The sequence below is a fragment of the Platichthys flesus genome, chromosome 1, assembly GCF_949316205.1.
Source record: "Platichthys flesus chromosome 1, fPlaFle2.1, whole genome shotgun sequence".
In the NCBI taxonomy this organism is placed as follows: Eukaryota; Metazoa; Chordata; class Actinopteri; order Pleuronectiformes; family Pleuronectidae; genus Platichthys; species Platichthys flesus.
Window position 1 is genome coordinate 414,649 of NC_084945.1, and position 21,324 is coordinate 435,972.

The 21,324-nt window shown below is 48.8% G+C and overlaps 2 protein-coding genes and 1 pseudogene across 2 annotated transcripts; 2 read left to right on the plus strand and 1 right to left on the minus strand.

The window, feature by feature from the left end:
- The first annotated feature begins 531 nt into the window (after nucleotides 1-531).
- On the plus strand, nucleotides 532-3,855 carry LOC133935911 (alpha-2Db adrenergic receptor-like; annotated as a pseudogene).
- Nucleotides 3,856-6,050: 2,195 nt separating this feature from the next.
- On the plus strand, nucleotides 6,051-11,179 carry ctsd (cathepsin D). Its single transcript, XM_062381576.1, has 9 exons — nucleotides 6,051-6,239; nucleotides 7,428-7,584; nucleotides 8,515-8,638; nucleotides 8,718-8,836; nucleotides 8,907-9,106; nucleotides 9,323-9,445; nucleotides 9,751-9,895; nucleotides 10,238-10,336; nucleotides 10,739-11,179. Exons 1-9 carry the CDS (start codon nucleotides 6,178-6,180, stop codon nucleotides 10,898-10,900), a joined length of 1,191 nt encoding a protein of 396 aa, XP_062237560.1. The 5' UTR covers nucleotides 6,051-6,177; the 3' UTR covers nucleotides 10,901-11,179.
- Nucleotides 11,180-11,336: 157 nt separating this feature from the next.
- Nucleotides 11,337-21,082, minus strand: cdhr5a (cadherin-related family member 5a). Its single transcript, XM_062381451.1, has 14 exons — nucleotides 20,626-21,082; nucleotides 18,838-19,010; nucleotides 17,530-17,589; nucleotides 17,322-17,411; nucleotides 17,054-17,140; nucleotides 16,828-16,932; nucleotides 16,572-16,757; nucleotides 15,895-15,985; nucleotides 15,584-15,681; nucleotides 15,285-15,491; nucleotides 15,075-15,188; nucleotides 14,905-14,971; nucleotides 14,667-14,827; nucleotides 11,337-12,689 (listed from the first exon to the last, which is right to left on the minus strand). Exons 1-14 carry the CDS (start codon nucleotides 20,714-20,716, stop codon nucleotides 12,096-12,098), a joined length of 2,124 nt encoding a protein of 707 aa, XP_062237435.1. The 5' UTR covers nucleotides 20,717-21,082; the 3' UTR covers nucleotides 11,337-12,095.
- Nucleotides 21,083-21,324: the final 242 nt, after the last annotated feature.

The window sequence follows — 21,324 nt, forward strand, 5'->3', positions numbered from 1 at the left end:
TCCTCACGTCTCTGTCCTCACGTCTCTGTCCTCACGTCTCTGTCCTCACGTCTCTGTCCTCACGTGTCTGTCCTCATGTGTCTGTCCTCACGTCTCTGTCCTCGCGTGTCTGTCCTCATGTGTCTGTCCTCGCGTGTCTGTCCACGTGTCTGTCCTCGCGTGTCTGTCCTCACGTCTCTGTCCTCACGTGTCTGTCCTCACGTGTCTGTCCTCACGTCTCTGTCCTCACGTCTCTGTCCTCACGTCTCTGTCCCCATGGTCTCTGTCCTCACGTCTCTGTCCTCGCGTGTCTGTCCTCATGTGTCTGTCCTCGCGTGTCTGTCCTCACGTCTCTGTCCTCACGTGTCTGTCCTCAGGTGTCTGTCCTTGCGTCTCTGTCCTCAGGTGTCTGTCCTCACGTGTCTGTCCTCACGTGTCTGTCCTCACGTCTCTGTCCTCACGTCTCTGTCCTCACGTCTCTGTCCTCACGTCTCTGTCCTCACGTGTCTGTCCTCAGGTGTCTGTCCTCGCGTCTCTGTCCTCGCGTGTCTGTCCTCATGTGTCTGTCCTCACGTGTCTGTCCTGTTCCATCACTCTGGTGTGGAGCTCTGACCTCGTCCTACACCTGATGAGCTGGACGGGGGGGGGCAGTTAAACCAGGTCTCTAGTGGCTGCTCCCATCTTGGTTCCAGTTAGAAGTTGGTCAAATGTCGTGATCTTTTAAACTGGTCCCTGTTTCCTCTGGATTCCTCTGGATTCCTCTGCAGCTGCTCTGATGTGGAGGCTTCAGGACCTCAGGAGACTCTGTGTTCTTTGAAGGTTTCAACCAGGGTTTCAACTGGTCTTGTCCCAGTGACCACCATTCTGATTAGAAAGTACTCCACAGCCCACTGAAGTGCCTATGTGTGTGCATGTGGATAGAAGGAAGCTTTAACATTTGGTTTTCCATTTTGGTTTAATTTTAAAACCTCAAACAAATCTAGAAAAATCTGAGTAAAAAACAATGGTTGATTTTCAGAGCTTAAGAATTGAAAACAAAATTAAAATGCAGTTTGTAGTTGTACTGCATCTCAGATCCATATGTACATCAATATATAACGTTCATGACTTAAATGTACAGACATGTAGCTGACGTGAGAGAACGTTAAATTAACGGTGATCAATACCAATCATCAACTGGGGCTACAGCTGAAGAGGGAAGATGAGAGTAATGGAGAATGTGTCACAAATGATAATCATACAATATCACACAAACAATTGAGGCCTACTTAAGTTGAACCTGGGTGAGTAGTACTTCTGTCTGTGTGTGGAGAGGAGAGACCTATCAGTGTGATATCTGGGCACGGTGAACTTATCCAGAACTGAACTGTCCTCCATGTTCCTCCTGACAGAGTCTGGACATCTCAATCATCTGATCCTCGTCCACAGCCGTCAGACTCCACCCTGCGGCTGCATCGTCTCTGAATGGAGACGATGCCTTCCTTTCATCTCTCACTTCATCTTCTCCCTCCTCTCACTTTACTCAGATCCTATCCCACTTCTCTGTCTTCCTCCTCCTCCTCTCCTCCTCCTCCTCCTCCTCCTCTCCTCTCCTCCTCCTCTCCTCTTCCTCCTCCTCCTCTCTCCTCTCCTCCAGCAGCAGTGTTGCACAGCACATCAACGACTCGAATCAAAGTGAGGACGTCTGCTTTTCTTTCTCCTGCCTCGTTGTTTTTCTCAGCGCCTCCTCCTCTTCTGCTCCTCTTCTCTTTTTTAGAATCTCTTCTCATTCAGTCATTTCTTTCTCTTCTCTCCTGCTGCTGAGCTGGAGCATGAACACGTTTCTTCTGTTTGTGGTCTCGTTGGAATAAGTCGACTAATCCTGCAGCTTTACTCCAGAACCACACGTCTGAATGGACATTTCACCACTTTTAGAATCATGTCAATCAGACCCAGGATCAGAGATGAACCTCTGATCCTGGGTCTGATATCAGGAAACATGGAGCACAGTTGAAACGGAGGATTTCACACATTAATGTTCGATCTGGTTTTTTTCTGGCCTCGTTAGTTTTTCACATTCGTACTTTGATATTTTCTGGTATTGAAGACTCAGTGGTGAGTGGACAGGAGGATCATCATGTCGTCAGTCAGTTAACAGGATGGACTTCTCAGATGTCTTCACTCCTGTTCTGGACACGATGACGGTTTCTTCACCACCAAACTCGTCTCTGGTCAACGTCAGTCTCACCTCCTCGTCCTCGCCGAGATCTCCTCCTCTACCTCCTCACTGGCAGGTGGTGTCGGTCTTCATCGTGCTGGTGGTCCCAGTCGTCATCCTGGGCACGGTGGTGGGTAACGTGCTGGTCGTGTTGGCCGTGTTCACCAGTCGAGCCCTGAGGGCGCCTCAAAAGCTCTTCCTGGTGTCTTTGGCGATGGCGGACATCCTGGTGGAGACGCTGGTGATTCCCTTCTCTTTGGCCAATGAGGTGAGGACACTGATCTGCAGCTGCTGTTTGGACCTTGGGGAGAGCACGTGTCAGATCCCAGTCTGATGAGCTCAGTTTGTCCAGTCGCTGGTTAAATAAACCAGTTTGGACAGAAGTTGATGAGTCACATGTTTATTTAATTAAAGTTTATTAATATTCAACCTGTTTAAATTGAACCAGATTCAACTCGGAGGAGGAGGAGGCGGAGGAGGAGCTGGTCAGTACCAGCTGCAAAGTCCACGGCCCGTCCACCTCCACAGCCTGTCCAACCTGGACAGCACCAGCAGCAGCCAGAGGAGAGGAGAGCTGGACGATGTCCATCTGGAGGAGAGGAGCCTCGAGGCGGACGGGACCACCACCTCCTCCTCCTCCTTCTCTCCGGTTCCCCAGGAGAGCAGGAGGGAGGCTGAAGACAGAGGAAGGGAGACCTCCTCCGCCTGCTTCCTGCGCCTCCATCTCCTGGGCATCATCAGACCAGTGCTCCCACCACTGCCTCCTCTCCTCCCCAGCGGCGCTCCGCCACTCGTCTCTGTCCAAACTCAAAGTGGCTCAGAGGAGGGAGAGGCGCTTCACCTTCCTGCTGGCGGTGGTGATGGGAGTCTTCGTCCTCTGCTGGTTCCCGTTCTTCTTCACCTACAGTCTTCACGCTGTGTGCAGAGACACGTGTTCGATTCCCGACTCGCTCTTCAACCTCTTCTTCTGGATCGGATACTGCAACAGCTGCCTGAACCCCCTCATCTACACCGTCTTCAACCGAGACTTCAGGAGGGCCTTCCAGAAGATCCTGCTCCTCACCCACAGACCCACATAATGTGTGTGTGAGTGTGTGTGTCCTTCCCACATTAGAGGGCTTTGTGATCCAGCTGCTGAGTTGATTCATTCTTCAGATTTCTGAAGTGATCACTTTATACTGACACTGTGCGATCAGCTGACTCCTGATGAAGCTTCTTGTTTCCACTGGATGTTGATGAGGGACATGTCCTCCGCGGGGCCGAGGACATGTCCCTGCAGAACTCCACGACATCTGAGCCCTGAGCTGCTCTGTGTCCAAATGTTACAAGAAGAAGGAGACACAACCTGCTTTGGAAAACAGACGAGGAGTTCACATGGATTTCTGTGCCATAGAGAAATTAAACACCCGGAGGAACCAAAGTTAAACTTTCAAAGAAAAAACCAACAGCACCGATGTTGTGTTGTGTTGTGTTGACGCTGAACAACTTGAGGGCAAAGGTATTAAAAATTCAAGGCTGAGCTGCTTAAAACAGAGAGAATCGATTCAGCCGACCTGGACAGTGACCTCCAGGAGGACGTGAGTGTGAAGGAGCTGACCTCTGACCTCTGACCCGAACAACAGAACGCAGCTCCTCAAACTCACACCAAAGTGCTTTATAATTAAACAACTTAAAATCTGGCTTGGTTATCCCAGTGTCTGATTGTCCTGTCACAGAAGTATTGATAATAATCAACACTATTGATCCTCATCTCGTTGTGTTTGTGTTTCTCTTCTGGACTGATGAGATCAATGAGTCCTGAGGAGAAACGTTCTGTTTTTGAGCTGATGAAGGTTTTGAACATCGACTCAGACTCTGATGGAAACTGTTGATGCTGAACATCGAACACAAAAGGTTTAAAAGAAGAAGCTCAGATGATGAGATTCATGAGTCTTCCTCTTCTTCCTCTTCTTCCTCTTCTCTTGTATCTCTTTGTCTTCTTCACCCACATCACTGAACCTCCTCATCCAGTCACCTGCTTCTCGTTGTTTCCTGTTTCCCTCACGGCTCAGATCTCTGCTGCTTTGTTTCTGCCTCTGACTCACGTGCATCCCATCAGGCGGTTTCCATGAATCTGATTTAATGATTTCATTTAATTCAAGTGTTGTTTACGTGGCCTCAGTGGTCGCAGCATCATCAGTGGGTGGGACCTCTGTCACAAAGAGACCGGAGCTCTGGAGTATTTGATTGGCTCCTGATTCCACAGAGGATGTAACCCTTGTGCAATGCATGCTGGGAAAGAGGAAAACAGACGACTGGTAAATGTTTGTTAAAGTTTCAGTTATTTTGTTCACTGGCTGGAAAAGAAAAAGCAGAAGTCAGAGACTTGTTGAGATCGTTATGAACAAAATAATGTTCCAAAATCAGGACGAGGTCGTAAAGCACCGTCTGAATATCTTCATTCATCTTCATATGTTTTATATATATATATATTTAAATGTACTTTTTCTTCAGGATTCATGAATGATCTGTGGAGAATCTGTGAAAATATAATAAAAACATCCAACCCTACATTTTCAGGTGAAAAACTAAAGAGGGTAATTAATATAAAATTAATTATTTAAATGAATTCTCCTCTGGCTGCCTAACTTTGGATATTATTTCCTTCTTGCTGCTCAGAGCAGGCGAGAGAGGAATCGACCAACCGGTGAAGAAACAGCTGGTGACCCACGTTCCTCTGGTTGTTGCCCTTTGTTCACGTTGCTCTTCACATGCACCCCGTCCTCCTCTGGTGCTGTCGGACTGGAGGTGCTGACTCGTCACTTCTCACAGTGTGACCCACAGGCTGCAGCTGACCAGGAAGTTCCTCTGACGTGACTTCGGGATCACATGGTTCATTCCTCTTCCTGGTGATGAAGATGAGTCAGGAGAGATGTTCCCTGCAGACGTGTTCCTTCAGAGACTCCAAAGTCTCAATCCAGAAGAACTGACCTCGGCCTCTTGGACTTAGCTCTAATGTTTACTCTTATTTTATAAATCTGTATCATCACATCAGGTCAAAGTTCAAGGCCTTTGCTCAAAGGGTCAGAATGCTTTTAAAAACTAAGTTCTCAAAGGAACAGTTCCAGCTGAGATATCCAGGAGTGTGTGTGTGTGTGTTTGTGTTTTTCACTTCCTAAACTCTGCCATGTTGTGCGACTCCAGCTGAGATATCCAGGAGTGTGTGTGCGGCTCATCAGGAGGAATCCTAAACCAGAAGCTGTAAAACAACTCTCATTACAATAACTACTGTGTCCTCTGCTGTGTGAATCCTGGCTGATGATAAATGAAGTGAGGAGGGCGCCACCACCTGTTCAGTCATCATCATTACATCACACCGGCCTTTACGTTCACTGACCTCACTGCAACAACATGTGATTAATGAATCTTAATCTTAATCATGAGTCACTTAAAATTTATGATCAAGAATCAACATCTCAACTCAGGATCTCAGCTATTCTAACAAAAAATAGGGTTTTAAGTATTATTTACAAAAGTACTTCGGAAAAAGTCAAGAAAACATAGAAAACTTCCTAGTAAAGTTATTTGAAGATCTTTCTATACTAGATAATGAAGTTTAAAATAAAAATGTTTTATTGTCTCTTTGTCTGAAGCATGTTCTGAACATGTGTTTAATAAATGTTTGTTTATATCATAGACTGTATAAAGAAAGTAACTGCATATAGAAAGTAACTGCATATAAAAAGTAATTGTATGTAGAAAGTAACTGCATATAGAATGTAACTGTTGTACAATTCAACTAAATTTAATTAATCTTTGGTTGTTTTAGAAAACACTGACGTGACGTCACTGGCGGTGGGATACGGCCCCACGTGACGGTGACTCGGCTGCAGTCAGCTGACATAAGTCACAGACACACACACAGAGGGAACAGAACATTCAGATCACAACACAACTCACCACACAGGAACACACCGTCCCTGACAGCTGCTCCTCCTGCTCCTCCTGCTCCTGCTGCAGACATGAGGAGTCTCCTCCTGGTCGTGTTCGCAGCTTTAGCGCTGAACGGAGACGCGTTGATCCGGTAAGAGAACGACATGTCGGATAAACAGATGGGTCACTGGGACTGCTAGCTCCAGCTAGCTCCTGCTAGCTAATGCTAGCTCCTGTTGACTCCTGCTGGCTCCTGCTGGCTAAAGCTAGCTCCTGCTGGCTAGTGTTAGCTAACCTGGAGGCTAACTGCGGAGCTATCAGCTGCTACATGCTCTAATCCCCATGACTCGTCAGATTGTTCTCGTGACACTTGTCATCTGATCATAGTTATATTTATTATTATATTCTTCTGGATCGAGTCCCATCTGATTCATACATGTTCAGAACCAAAGTCCTGAAGGAGCTCGGACCTCAAACTGTGATTCTGTTGTTTTGTTCTTCAACGTGTATTTATATATTAAATCCTTTGTGCTCGGTGTTTAATGTGCTATACACATGTATTGTGTTTATAAAGTGTTTGAATGAATCTAGTTTTCACTTCACAGATTAAAAGTAAGTCTGTTCAATATGATATCCAGAGACGAGTCGAGTCATGTCCCAGTATCATTTCCCAGTTCACAGATTGATTGAGCTCTCGGGTGAGGCTGTGGTTTTTAAGTGAAGCTGTCAGAGATGTTTCCATGGAGGAGATCTGGTGTGGAAGCTTCAGCAGCAGAGTTTTAAAGATGAACATCACAAGATGAATATTTCCTCTGTCCAACCTCGTGACCCAAACCAGTAACAGGACAGTAAACCAGTCTCCAGTGGAGTCTTTAAATCCCTCACTCACTGAGATGAGTGGAGAATCCTTCAGATCCATGGAGCTGCAGCAGGTCTTTGGCTGCGAGATATTAAATGAATGATCACGTTGAATATAACTTGTGGTTGATGAACACAGTGAGTGAGTCCTGGTGACCTCACACAGCGAGAGGTGAGTGGACACACTGAAGTGTCCTGGCCCACTAACTGGGAGAAGAAGAGATAGAATTAGAAAACTAAGATCTCCCTGGATGGATGTTCTCCTCCCAGTTACTGCTCCAGTAACTTCAGTGGGTTGTGGAGATGCTCACCAGTTCTAGGGTGATGGGGACCTCATGGATGTATAACACTGTTACAGCACATTGACAGAGAACCCTGCACAGATACGACTGCAGAACCGGGTCAACTCAACCTAAACCTGGTGATCAGAACCAGGACTCAGACTCTGAACCGGACTGAATCTCTTTTCCCTCTCGTCCAGAATTCCTCTGACGAAGTTCCGTTCCATCAGACGTGAGCTGACGGACTCGGGGAAACCAGTGGAAGAGCTGGTTTCTGACCATCGCTCCCTGAAGTACAACACTGGCTTCCCCTCCAGCACCAAGCCCACTCCAGAGACCCTGAAGAACTACCTCGACGTAAGAACCTCTGATCTCATCCCCTCCCTGGGGGCCTCTGTGCACTAAACGCTGAGTCACCCTCTCCTGTACTAACCAGTAGAATCTTCTCACACTGATTTCAGCTCCGGTCAGACGGAGGTTATCTTTTTATCTGAACACAAGATTCTCCTTTTCACTGAGTTTTAAAAAGTCTTAAGTCTTTGTGGAGAAGAAATCAATAATGAAATGAACTAAATGGAATCTGATGGGATGATCCACAAATTGTTGATATAAGAACCTTTCTGTGTGAGTTTGAGGATCTTAGAAACGTGCTGCTCATGGTCCAGTTGTTCTAAAGACACTGAACATTAGAATCTTCAAGGAGAAGTTTGTTAAATCTTCAGTACTTTACATTTGATCGGTCTTTTTGTGGATCAAATCCTTTAGTGTGGATTTGTCCCTTGTTTTCTGGCCACAACCTAAAACAGCATTTTTTATATTTGAAGTGTTAATTTAACACAAATCCATTTACGTCCGTGGTTCTGTGACGAGGCAGAAATCTCAAAGACGTGATTCCTCAAATCAGTGTCAATGAAACCAAGATGATCTTAACAGTTAAAAGATTATATCACATGATGTGAAATATATCACAAGACATTCGACTTCCACTTTTGGCCTTGAAACAGGAAGTCCTGATCTGAGACCTGAGTGACTCGACACTAAGCAGCCTGAGGTTATTCTGGTCTTGACCCAGTGACCCGTGGACCAGCAGTGTGTCAGCTCTGTGTCTGACCTCCTGACTCAGGTTCTCAGCCGCAGCAGGAACCAACCGCTTCCTGTTCAGATTATTAGAGCCCATTGGATTATCTGAGTCATGTGTTCTCTCAGGTGGATTTACTCTAAGTCTCACCAGCTCTCAGGACCGTGACGTGTTGATTGTGAAGCTGTTTATTTGTGTGTTTCCACCAGGCTCAGTATTATGGAGACATCTCCCTGGGAACCCCCCCTCAGACGTTCAGCGTGGTGTTTGACACCGGCTCCTCCAACCTGTGGGTTCCCTCCGTTCACTGCTCCCTCTTGGACATCGCCTGCTGTGAGTCTTTGTTCTGCTCTTTTCTCTGTAGAAGTGTTGGAGCTTCTAAGCTGCACTAATCAAATGTCTCCTTCTTCAGTGCTCCACCACAAATATAACTCCGCCAAGTCCAGCACATACGTGAAGAACGGCACCGCCTTCGCCATCCAGTATGGATCTGGCAGCTTGTCGGGCTTCCTCAGTCAGGACACGTGCACGGTAAGTCCGTCTCACAGAGACATCGGAGACGGTGGGACACGCTCTCATCTCTGTGTGGATCTGTTTCCAGATCGGAGACCTGACCGTGGAGAAGCAGGTGTTTGGAGAAGCCATCAAACAGCCCGGCGTGGCTTTCATTGCCGCCAAGTTTGACGGGATCCTCGGCATGGCCTACCCTCGCATCTCTGTGGACGGCGTGGCTCCGGTCTTTGACAACATCATGAGCCAGAAGAAGGTGGAGCAGAACGTCTTTTCCTTCTACCTGAACAGGTGAGACGACAGGTTTCAGAAGGTGGAACCGGAGTTCAGGTTCCGTCTTTAGTGGAGCTGTAAATGCTCTTTAGTCTGGAGGAACCTGACCAAACCCTGCGGTGAACCCACTTCACCAAACCAAACTTCCTGCAGAAGCAGAACCCTGAAGAAACCACCAGAGGCCCTCAGACGTTTCTCTGTCGGGACTCAGATCTGATGTTCTTATCTTCTCAGGAACCCAGACACGGCGCCCGGCGGCGAGCTGCTGCTGGGAGGAACCGACCCAAAGTACTACACTGGAGACTTCCAGTACCTCAACATCTCCCGCAAGGCCTACTGGCAGATCCACATGGACGGGTGAGTGCTCAGATCTCACATGTCTGCACAGGTTCTGTTCTCTGTCATGAGCTCCAACCAGAATCTGAGCACATTCAAGATTTCATGGTGAATGTTGGATCTCCGTCTCCATCTCAGAGTTCTTCAGTCCGTCTCTCACAGCTCTTCTATCGGCAGCGTTCAGTCACATGGAGGTTCAGGGTTTAGCTTCCAGACGCCTCTGACCTCTGACCTTTACTCAACAACAGATCAGTGGTGTCAACATATTGTGTCTTGATTTCTGACGTGAAGCTGTGTGTGTCTGTGTGTGTCTGTGTGTGAGACAGGATGGGTGTGGGCAGTCAGCTGACTCTGTGTAAGGACGGCTGCGAGGCCATCGTGGACACGGGGACGTCTCTGATCACCGGCCCGGCCGCCGAGGTCAAGGCCCTGCAGAAAGCCATCGGAGCCACGCCACTGATCCAGGGAGAGGTGAGAGAACCTCAGTGTGCTGAGGAGGAAACGCTGAGACACACACACACACACACAGACACACACACAGACACACACCTCTCACTCGTTCAATTATTCTTAGTTTTCCAGTGTGTGAATGCAGCAGCTGTGTAGCTGTCCTTCTTCAGTCAGGATTATTATTATTATTATTATTATTATTATTATTATTATTATTATTATGACAGTGTTTCTTGGCTGTGGAATCTAATTTAACTGCCACATGTTGAACTTTGACCTTCCATGTTTACTTCCTCCAGTTCAAAGTGAGAGGTTAATGAATGAAGTTGAAGCATGTGACTCACGGAGCTGCTTGTGTTTCAGTACATGGTGAGCTGTGACAAGATCCCCACGCTCCCAGTCATCACCTTCACCCTGGGTGGACAGAGCTACAGTCTGACTGGGGACCAGTACGTCCTCAAGGTGAGACGCTGTGTGTAATGTCCAGCAGGGGGCCCCACTGAGTCGGCTCCGGCAGAGACAACACTGACTGTGTTGTGTCGTCAAAGACAAACACGTCTTTGTTTCACTTGGTGAAGACGAGGAGGAGGAAGAGGAAGAGGAGGCTGCTGTGTTGAGTCATGTTTGTTTTTCTCACAGCTTCAGACTCTGAACTCTGTCGAGTGATTTATTCTTAATCTGATTACTTCTCAGTTTCCCGTGCTCTCGTGTGACCTGAAGGTTTTTTGTGAACATGAAGGTTGGACAGACGTCTGATTTTAAACCGATTCAAAGCTCCACACGTGAAGTCCTCCTCTGGGATGTGAGCGTCTCCTTGTCCCTCAGACGTCTCAGCAGCTTCGTCTCTGTGTCTTTCTCCTGCAGGTGTCTCAGGCTGGGAAGGTCATTTGTCTGAGCGGCTTCATGGGCCTGGACATCCCCGCCCCCGCCGGGCCCCTGTGGATTCTGGGAGATGTTTTCATCGGGCAGTACTACACTGTGTTCGACAGAGACAACGACCGGGTGGGCTTTGCCAAGTCCAAGTGAGAAGAGGCTAAGAGAGAAGAGTTAGAGCTGCACACGCTTCTGTTGCTTTGCAGTCAAAGAGCTTCAGGGACAGGTTCTGATCCGGCAGCCGTGAAGCAGAGGGAGAGTTGATCTGGGATCAGCGGGTTGTATCGGTACTGCTCCGTGTAATGAGACCTTCTTTTTAAATCAGGGATTTGTTTTAAACTTTTAATTTGGATTTTAGGAGGAAGTGTTTGACTACTGACAGTTTGATGATTCTTAATGTGATTTGGCTCAATAAACACTTTTTAAAACCTGTTTCTTTGTGGTGCAGCAGAGATGAACTGGTTTCTAGAGGCTCTTCAAGTGGGTTGACCCTCTGGGGAACTCATTCAGTGATTGGTCCATTTCTTCAGAGCCTCACAGAGAGGTGTGTCTCAGAGGATTCGAACTACAGATACAACAACACTTCAAACTTTTATTATTCCCCACATCAGTCTCTTTAATGTACAAAAGTCAACCACAGATTTATTTATTAACCAGAGAAGTTATTTAACCAAACATGAAATAAATACAGTCCACATACAAGAGTCACTTCAGCTGGTTAGTATTAAAGGTTCACATGTTCCCCCCCGATCACTTCAGGTCCAGTTTAGTAAAACTTATCTGAAACTGTCCAACAGCCCAAGTTAACAGCAACAACACAACTTTCAATGAAGACCCGTTTTCCTTTAGAGCAACATTACAGCTGCTGCTGAACCTGAAGCTCCAGATGTTCTCCTGAGATGTTCTCCTGGTGGTGAGGAGCTGTCAACACTGATCTCTCCAATGCTCCACAGGCTCCCCCCCTCCCCCCGTGTTGCTGAGAACGAGTCAGAGCCGACAACCTGCTGCTGCTTCACACACTCTGACTACACAACATGTCAGGACACTGCTTTGTGGAGCATGAGATGAGAAACATTCACACTCTTCTAAAGAAGCTGCTGCTTCAAGGTTTCAAGTTGTGTAATGTTGCTTTAAAGGTCAGGATCTGAAAAACAAAACTTCACACGACACAAATCTAAAGAGTCAAAGCTGATCCTCAGTAGAACCTTCAGGTCCTGGTTCTCCACGCTCTGTCCCCAGAGGCGTGAAGCTTCTCCCTGGACTCAGACCTGTTGTCTCCAGAAAGTGAGAAGAAAACCAACAGCTGAGTTTTCTCTGACTCCAGTTCGACCTCTGACCTCTGACCCCGTCAGCCCTCCTGCTCCTCCTTCTCCTTCTCTGAGCTGGTAACTCCACAGTCCTGCTCCTCGCTGGCTCGTGTGTTCTGGTTCTCCTGCCCGGGGTCAGAGCCTCTCAGGGGGGCGGCCGGGTCCCTGACCACCCCCTCCATCTCCCCCTCCCCCTCCAGCTGCTCCTCGGTCTCCTCCTCCACCCGGCCCACGGTGTCCGGGATGATCTCCACCTCGATGTCCGACGAGTCCTCGCTCTCTTTGAACCACACCGTCTTCTGCCCCTCCTTCCTCCTCTGCCGGTTCAGGAGCAGCCTCTTGCCGTACTCGTCCCCGTCCCCGCGGCCCCTCCGGCCCGGCCCCCCCGAGGGGCTCCCCACCGAGGGGCTCCCCTTGGGGACGTGGTTGGTGTGGACTCCGCAGGAGGAGCAGTGGTGGCTCCGCCCCCCCTGCGCCTGAGGGAAGGTGCTCCGTCGGGGGAGGATGTTGCTCCAGCGCCTGGCGCCCCCCCCACGGCTCTGCTCCGCCTCGCTCTGGAAGCCGTCGTTGGTGAACTGCAGGGAGTCCCGGTGCCCGGCCCGGGGGGGGTCCGACTTCAGACAGGGGCCCAGGCACTGCAGAGAGAGAGAGGGCCCCAGAGTTAACACTGCAGAGAGAGAGAGGGCCCCAGAGTTAACACTGCAGAGAGAGAGGGCCCCAGAGTTAACACTGCAGAGAGAGAGAGGGCCCCAGAGTTAACACAGCAGAGAGAGAGAGGGCCCCAGAGTTAACACTGCAGAGAGAGAGAGGGCCCCAGAGTTAACACAGCAGAGAGAGAGAGGGCCCCAGAGTTAACACTGCAGAGAGAGAGAGGGCCCCAGAGTTAACACAGCAGAGAGAGAGAGGGCCCCAGAGTTAACACAGCAGAGAGAGAGAGGGCCCCAGAGTTAACACTGCAGAGAGAGAGAGGGCCCCAGAGTTAACACAGCAGAGAGAGAGAGGGCCCCAGAGTTAACACTGCAGAGAGAGAGAGGGCCCCAGAGTTAACACTGCAGAGAGAGAGAGTGGGCCCCAGAGTTAACACAGCAGAGAGAGAGAGAGGGCCCCAGAGTTAACACTGCAGAGAGAGAGAGGGCCCCAGAGTTAACACTGCAGAGAGAGAGGGCCCCAGAGTTAACACAGCAGAGAGAGAGAGGGCCCCAGAGTTAACACTGCAGAGAGAGAGAGGGCCCCAGAGTTAACACTGCAGAGAGAGAGAGGGCCCCAGAGTTAACACTGCAGAGAGAGAGAGGGCCCCAGAGTTAACACAGCAGAGAGAGAGAGGGCCCCAGAGTTAACACTGCAGAGAGAGAGAGGGCCCCAGAGTTAACACTGCAGAGAGAGAGAGGGCCCCAGAGTTAACACAGCAGAGAGAGAGAGAGGGCCCCAGAGTTAACACTGCAGAGAGAGAGAGGGCCCCAGAGTTAACACAGCAGAGAGAGAGAGGGCCCCAGAGTTAACACAGCAGAGAGAGAGGGCCCCAGAGTTAACACAGCAGAGAGAGAGAGGGCCCCAGAGTTAACACAGCAGAGAGAGAGAGGGCCCCAGAGTTAACACTGCAGAGAGAGAGAGAGTGGGCCCCAGAGTTAACACAGCAGAGAGAGAGAGGGCCCCAGAGTTAACACTGCAGAGAGAGAGAGGGCCCCAGAGTTAACACTGCAGAGAGAGAGAGGGCCCCAGAGTTAACACTGCAGAGAGAGAGAGGGCCCCAGAGTTAACACTGCAGAGAGAGAGAGGGCCCCAGAGTTAACACAGCAGAGAGAGAGAGGGCCCCAGAGTTAACACAGCAGAGAGAGAGAGTGGGCCCCAGAGTTAACACTTCAGAGAGAGAGAGGGCCCCAGAGTTAACACAGCAGAGAGAGAGAGAGGGCCCCAGAGTTAACACAGCAGAGAGAGAGAGGGCCCCAGAGTTAACACAGCAGAGAGAGAGAGGGCCCCAGAGTTAACACTGCAGAGAGAGAGAGGGCCCCAGAGTTAACACTGCAGAGAGAGAGAGGGCCCCAGAGTTAACACAGCAGAGAGAGAGAGGGCCCCAGAGTTAACACAGCAGAGAGAGAGAGTGGGCCCCAGAGTTAACACTTCAGAGAGAGAGAGGGCCCCAGAGTTAACACAGCAGAGAGAGAGAGTGGGCCCCAGAGTTAACACTTCAGAGAGAGAGAGGGCCCCAGAGTTAACACTGCAGAGAGAGAGAGAGGGCCCCAGAGTTAACACTGCAGAGAGAGAGAGAGGGCCCCAGAGTTAACACTGCAGAGAGAGAGAGGGCCCCAGAGTTAACACTGCAGAGAGAGAGAGGGCCCCAGAGTTAACACTGCAGAGAGAGAGAGAGAGACAGCAGCTAATGAGCTCGGCTCGTTACTCGTCTGTGGATTAATAATCAGGTTATAATAATTATAATTATAATAATTCATCATGAAACTCCGTCTGAGCTGTTTCTCTGTTTTCTTCTGATCAGTATCAAAGGTCGAGGACACGAGTTGGACAGAAACATTTCAAACAGGAAGCAGAGACCTCTGACCTCTGACCTTGCTGCTGTTCAGGAGTCGTTCTGATTGGTCGGATGAAAACTGACTGACCTCACATAACTGGTCCACGCTGCCGTTTCCCTTCCACAGGCGGGAGATCAGGAAGCCAATCACGATGAGGCAGAGCACCAGCAGAGCCGCCATCACCAGCCCCAGCAGCGCCATGTCCCCCGGCCGGTAGCCGATGTTGGAGGGAGACGGGGTGGCCACGGCTGCGGAGGACAGGGTCAGTGAGTCCAGATCAAAGGAACGTTCAGAACATTGTGAAGACCAGACCAGATGTTCTGACCTGGGATCACATGAACGGAGACCGCCGCGGTGCCAAACTCTCCTGTCGTGGAATCCACCGCTCGGAGCTGCAGGAAGTTTCACAACTGATTGAGCTTCAACACGTTTCTGTGAGAAACGAACACACAACATTCTGTTGTCTAGAAACCGACACTTGTGTGAGTCAGTCACCTGAAGAGCGAAGGACTCGGTCTTCACGACTCTCTTCAGGATCATGAAGCCGTCGGACGTCACGTTGACGTAGCTGCTGTACTGAACCTCGTACTTCACATCTGGATTCAAACCCTGACACACACAGACACACACAGACACACACAGTGATTCAGGACAGAGACACACACACTTTTGATGAAGTGTCAGTTTTATAAACACGCAGCTCACGGCGGCGAAGTCCTCGTCCCGGGCTCGGACCCTGAAGGGCCGGTTGGTGCTGCGGTCCCGGAGGATCATGCTCTCAGGGACCGAGTTGCTGTAGATGAAGCCTTCATATCGCTCCTTCTCAAAGCGAGGAGGGTTCCTGCTCCTCTTCATCACCTCCATGGTCACCTGGGTCACAGCAAACTGGTCCCTGTTGCTCACCTGAGACGCCTGAAGGACACGTGGACACATGTTCAGGTCCATGAGATGTTTATACGATGGTAAACTCCAACAACACACAAGTACACAATCATGTCTTTCACCAGAACAGTGAGAGTTATGGGTCCGATGATGTCAGCAGCTTTGGTCATGGTGATGTTTCCTGTGTCTTCATCAATCTGGAAAAGGTTTCCCTCGTTTCCTGAACGTTAAAGAAAGAAGAAACTTTTCAATCATAAGATTTAAAACACTGAATATTTCATGTTCCCGAGGAAACTGGTTTTTCACTGTGAACCTTCATGTGAAGAAAAACCCGTGACAATCTTTTATCACGTTTTCCAAACTGAAGAAGTCGAACATGATTCCTTCTGCTTCTCATACGACTAACGATGATTCATGATGAGTGACCTCTGACCTCTCAGGATCCTGTAGCTGATCTGCTCGCTCCGGTTCTTGTCTCCGTCCCTGGCGAACAGCGGCCCCGGCTCCAGCACCAACGGCCCCTCCTGAGGAAGAGAAGCCTCAGGTGGGAATTCACGTAGACCTTTGATTTCATAACCTTCTAAACATGCACATGTTGGAATGAACCATAACATTGACCACGAGACCACGAGACCACAAGACCACGTTCACACCTTCCAGTCACATCGAGTGTTTGGACTCGAACTGTGAAGGAAAGAATCGTTTTAATAAAGAAGAAGAGCGACGTCAAAACCTACCAGCAGTGAACACACAGCTGGAAACTGACCAATCTGCACCAAATCACACCAACTCACTAACTCACCAACTAACTAATGAACTCACTCACTCAATCTTACATCCACTAACTAGCTGATTGACTAACTAACCCACTCACTCACTAACCAGTGGACAGGCTGAAACACAATCTCCATCAAGAGTTAAAAAGGTTTTTTATGATTTTTCTTTTCCATCTGTTTGAAAACCCAGTACTGGTCTTTCGTCCTTCGTGGGGAACCAGAAGAGACGAGAGCTGAAACGTCCATGAGGACAATCTGCAGAAGACGGAACAGCCCAGTTTGTCCAGACGATGGTGTCTCCGGTGGACCAGCTGTCTCCTTCAGGGAGTCTCACCTCTTTCTCCGTCAGGTTGACCTTCCCTCTGTAGCCGCTGCTCACGCACAGTTTGGCGATTCCCACGTTTGTCCGGAGACACGGCTGAAACCACGGAGGACGGTTGTCCACGTCCTTCACGTGAACCGTGACGGTGGCCACGGACGTGAAGAAGGGTTTGTTGGAGGCCGAGCCGTTGAACGTGTCCTGGAACAAAGAGGTCAAAGGTCAAAGAGACGCAGACGCCACAGGCATGTGGTGGTGGTCTCTGTCCTACCTGGACGTGTAGGACCAGAGAGACCTTCTGAACCACGTCGTGGTCCAGGAGACTTTTCACAAGGATCTTTGGAGAGTTGATGTTTTCCAGACGGAAATATTTGTCCTGGTGGAAGAGAGAGAAGATGGTTCATCATCATGTTTGATAACATCGAGTCACAGAGCGATGCTCACGTCATGTGTTCTAACGTTTCACTGGAAGGACTCTGGACCAGTTGAGATCTTACTGTTGCAGATTCTAGACGATAGAACAACGGCTCCGAGTCCACGTCTGAGGCCTCGATCAACGCCACGCTGGAGTTAATGGCTGTGAGCTGAGGGAATCGAACATGTGACAGCTGTGAAGAACACACACACACACAGAGACACAGAGACACGCACACAGAGACACACACAGAGAGACACACACACACACAGAGACACACAGAGACACACACAGAGATACAGAAACACACACACACACACACACACACACACACACACACACACACTCACCTCATTCACTTCTATTACGAAGTGGTTTTGTTCAAAGTTCGGAGGATTGTCGTTCACGTTCTCCACCAGAACGTCAACAGACTCATTCACCTGGTGGGGGTGTGGTGGGGGTGTGTGTGGGGGGGGGGAGAGAATTCACATGACTCTGTGTTTTTGTTTGAAATGTTTAAGGTGAGTAACATATTTAACGTGTTTAACGGTGACTCACAGACGTGGATCCAGCTCCGCTGCACTGAACCCACACCACCAGAGTCGTACTGGACAAGGACTGAAATGAAAATGTGAATAAGCTTCATGATCACTCTGATGCTTTTTAATAAACGAGCAGTGGATGGGTTAGGATCCAGGGTTAGGGTAATGGGTAAGGGTTCGGGTTAGGGGTATGGTTAGGTGATGATATCCAGGGCCCTGATCAACAGATCCACTGTCGTCCACGGGCCCTCCGAGGACCTCTGGTGGTGCTCCTAAGCTGATAATACAGATATACGTGGACTATTCACAATAACGAAGCTGAAATTACAGATATGGAACAGTAATAAATCATTTTTTATGCTTAAGTCTCTCCACTCGTCCGAGGAAGTGTTTGTGTCTTAGTCAGGTTAGTAAGGTCAGTAAGTTTTGATTTAGTCTGGAGGCCCTGTCGCGACGTTTCAAAATGTTTGTTTGTTCTTCAGGCGAGGGCTGGAAAGTAGGTCAGTTAGAAATAGTCATTGTGTAACCCCCCCCCACGGTGGGCCTCTGTGAGAGCTTGTTTCCCTGATCCTTGTCCGGTGGAGCATTGTGCCTGACTGAGACCGGATAGGGCCTCGCACACATCTTTATATCCACTCTAGCTCCTCCCCTTTGCTGAGTTTCCTGGCTTTTCTCAGCCTCATTAATTCATCCTACACACTTTCCCATTACAGTTTGAAAACCAACTCCCATGAACTATTTTGATGGATTAGTGTTAGGTTTAGTGTTAGGTTTAGGGTTGGGGTTCGGGTTCAGGTTGTGGTTAGGTTTAGGTTTAGGGTTGGGGTTCGGGTTAGGTTTAGGGTTGGGGTTAGGGTTCGGGTTGAGGTTTAGGTTTAGGTTTAGGGTTAGGTTTAGGTTTAGGTTTAGGGTTCGGGTTCAGGTTGTGGTTAGGTTTAGGTTTAGGTTTAGGGTTGTGGTTAGGTTTAGGTTTAGGTTTAGGTTTAGGGTTGGGGTTCGGGTTAGGTTTAGGGTTAGGGTTAGGTTTAGGGTTGGGGTTCGGGTTAGGTTTAGGGTTGTGGTTAGGTTTAGGTTTAGGTTTAGGTTTAGGGTTGGGGTTGGGGTTAGGTTTAGGGTTGGGGTTAGGGTTAGGTTTAGGGTTGGGGTTGAGGGTTAGGTTTAGGGTTGGGGTTGGGTTGGGTTTAGGTTTAGGTTTAGGTTTAGGTTTAGGGTTGGGGTTGGGGTTAGGTTTAGGGTTGGGGTTAGGGTTAGGTTTAGGGTTGGGGTTGAGGGTTAGGTTTAGGGTTGGGTTAGGTTTAGGTTTAGGGTTGGGGTTGTCCATCACCTCGTAGTCGATTCCCTTCTTCACCATCAGCACGTTTCCCTTCAGGTAGAACAGATCCTCTGGGTTCACGCTGAGCGTCAGCGTCACATCAGCTCCACTGAGGATCTGAACCAGCGGCTGGTCCAGGGTCAGGTTCTCTGACACGGTCACAGGCCCGGGAGGAACCGTGCACACTGACACACACAGACACACACAAAGATCAACACACAGATCACAAACAGATCAACACACACACAGATCAACACACAGATCATCACACACAGATCAACACACACAGATCAACACACACATCAACACACAGATCACAAACAGATCAACACAAACAGATCAACACACACACAGATCAACACACAGATCATCACACACAGATCAACACACAAATCATACACAGATCAACACACAGGTAAACACACAGATCAACACACACAGATCAACACACAGATCAACACACAGACCAACACACACACAGATCACAAACAGATCAACACACACACAGATCAACACACAAATCAACACACACAGATCAACACACACATATCAACACACACAGATCAACACACACACATCAACACACAGATCACAAACAGATCAACACACAGGTAAACACACAGAACAACACACACAGATCAACACACACAGATCAACACACACACAGATCATACACAGATCAACACACAGATCAACACACAGATCACAAACAGATCAACACACACACAGATCAACACACAGACACACACAGATCGACAGCATGGAGGTTCCATCACATCTGAAGTGTCTCATAATGTTGGTTTGGTAAAACGTTTGTATTTCATTTGATCAAACTTCTGGTGATATGATGCATTTCTCCGACACAACGATAAAAGTTTGTCAAGAACAACTTTGTGTCAATGAAATAAGAGATTTACAGTATTTAATAAATTCTCCTTCCACGGAAGAACGATATAAAGTAAATAAATAAAGGGAAAACGAACTAGCAAGGCGTGCATGTAAAGACCATTAAGTACAGCCTGTTAGCTTAGCTTAGCACAAATACTAGACACAGGGGGAAACTGCTAGCACGGCTCGGTCTAACAGTCGCACATCACCACAACAACTGGAGATATCAGAAAATCAATGAAACGACAAAATGACACAAATCAAGACCCACAGAAACACAACATGACACAATTCAACCAAACTAAAAGTTCTCGTCTCATTATCTATAACTTCCACTGTAATCAGATAAATATTCATCATATCTCACAGTTTCTAAACAAACCTGCAGCTAATTAATCAAATGATCCAAAGTTTGGATCAAGCTACTCGTGAATGTTAGTTTGTTTAGAATCTAAAGAATCTAACAGAGGGGAGGGAAACGTCCTGATTGACAGCTCAGACTTAGACCTCGATATTTAACTCTACGTCAGACGCCACAGATTCAAGCTCAAAAAGACTTCGTCACCACAAGGGGGCAGCGTTCGTGTCAGGGGAACGAGTTCCGATCCTGTGTCAGCTTTGTACGTCTCGTACTTTCAAACAGTTGCTGGAGAGGGCCACAACATCTGAGGAGCCACAACATCTGAGGAGCCACAACATCTGAGGGGCCACAACATCTGAGGAGCCACAACATCTGAGGGGCCACAACATCTGAGGAGCCACAACATCTGAGGGGCCACAACATCTGAGGAGCCACAGCATCTGAGGGGCCACAACTAGAAGGCCCCAGATTGTTGGACAGAGCCTAAAGGCCCCTTCTCTAAAGAGCTGACCCTCTCTCTCTGCAGCTCCACACACAGCAGCTCTACTCACGTCTCTGAGCGGCACAGACTGAAGAGAAGAGGACGAGCACCGTGACTCTGAGGAGAAGCTCCACAGGTCGGCTCCTCGGCTCCGGCTCCATGTCCTGAGTCCAGCGGCTCCGGCAGATGAAGTCCAGAGGAGGAAGAGGAGTCGTGGTACCAGCTGGTACTCGAGCACATAAAGACCAGTCTGTGCTGCTCAGCCAGTGGGAGTCGACTACAGTCCCAGTGTGTGTGACTTCATCTCACTGGAAACAGAGACTCGCCGCCGCCCACTGGAATACTTGCATCTGTTCAGCTGCTCGTTCTGCATCGCGGGCCCTGATGCATTCTGGGAGCTGAATACATCAGTCCCATTTGAAATCCTCAGGTCTGACTGTCAATAACAACACGTCCAACTCCTCATCTGATTGAGCCCAGATTCATTCTGCTGCATGACAACGAGAGGGAGAGCGGATCGGCCACTAACCAGGCAGTTGGTGGTTCGATCCCCTGACCTGTGTTCAACTGTGTGTGTGAATGTTCAACTGGGAGAATCTAGAAAAGATCTGGATTCATGCAGACCTTTGACTCCGAGTCGTCCGAGCTGCTCGTGGTGGAGACTGTTGGTTTCTCTTCAGCTTCAAGGTCCTGACAGGAGATCAGGAATACTGTGACCTGATGCTGCAACCACTGGACTGTGATGAAGATGAGGAAGATGAGGAAGATG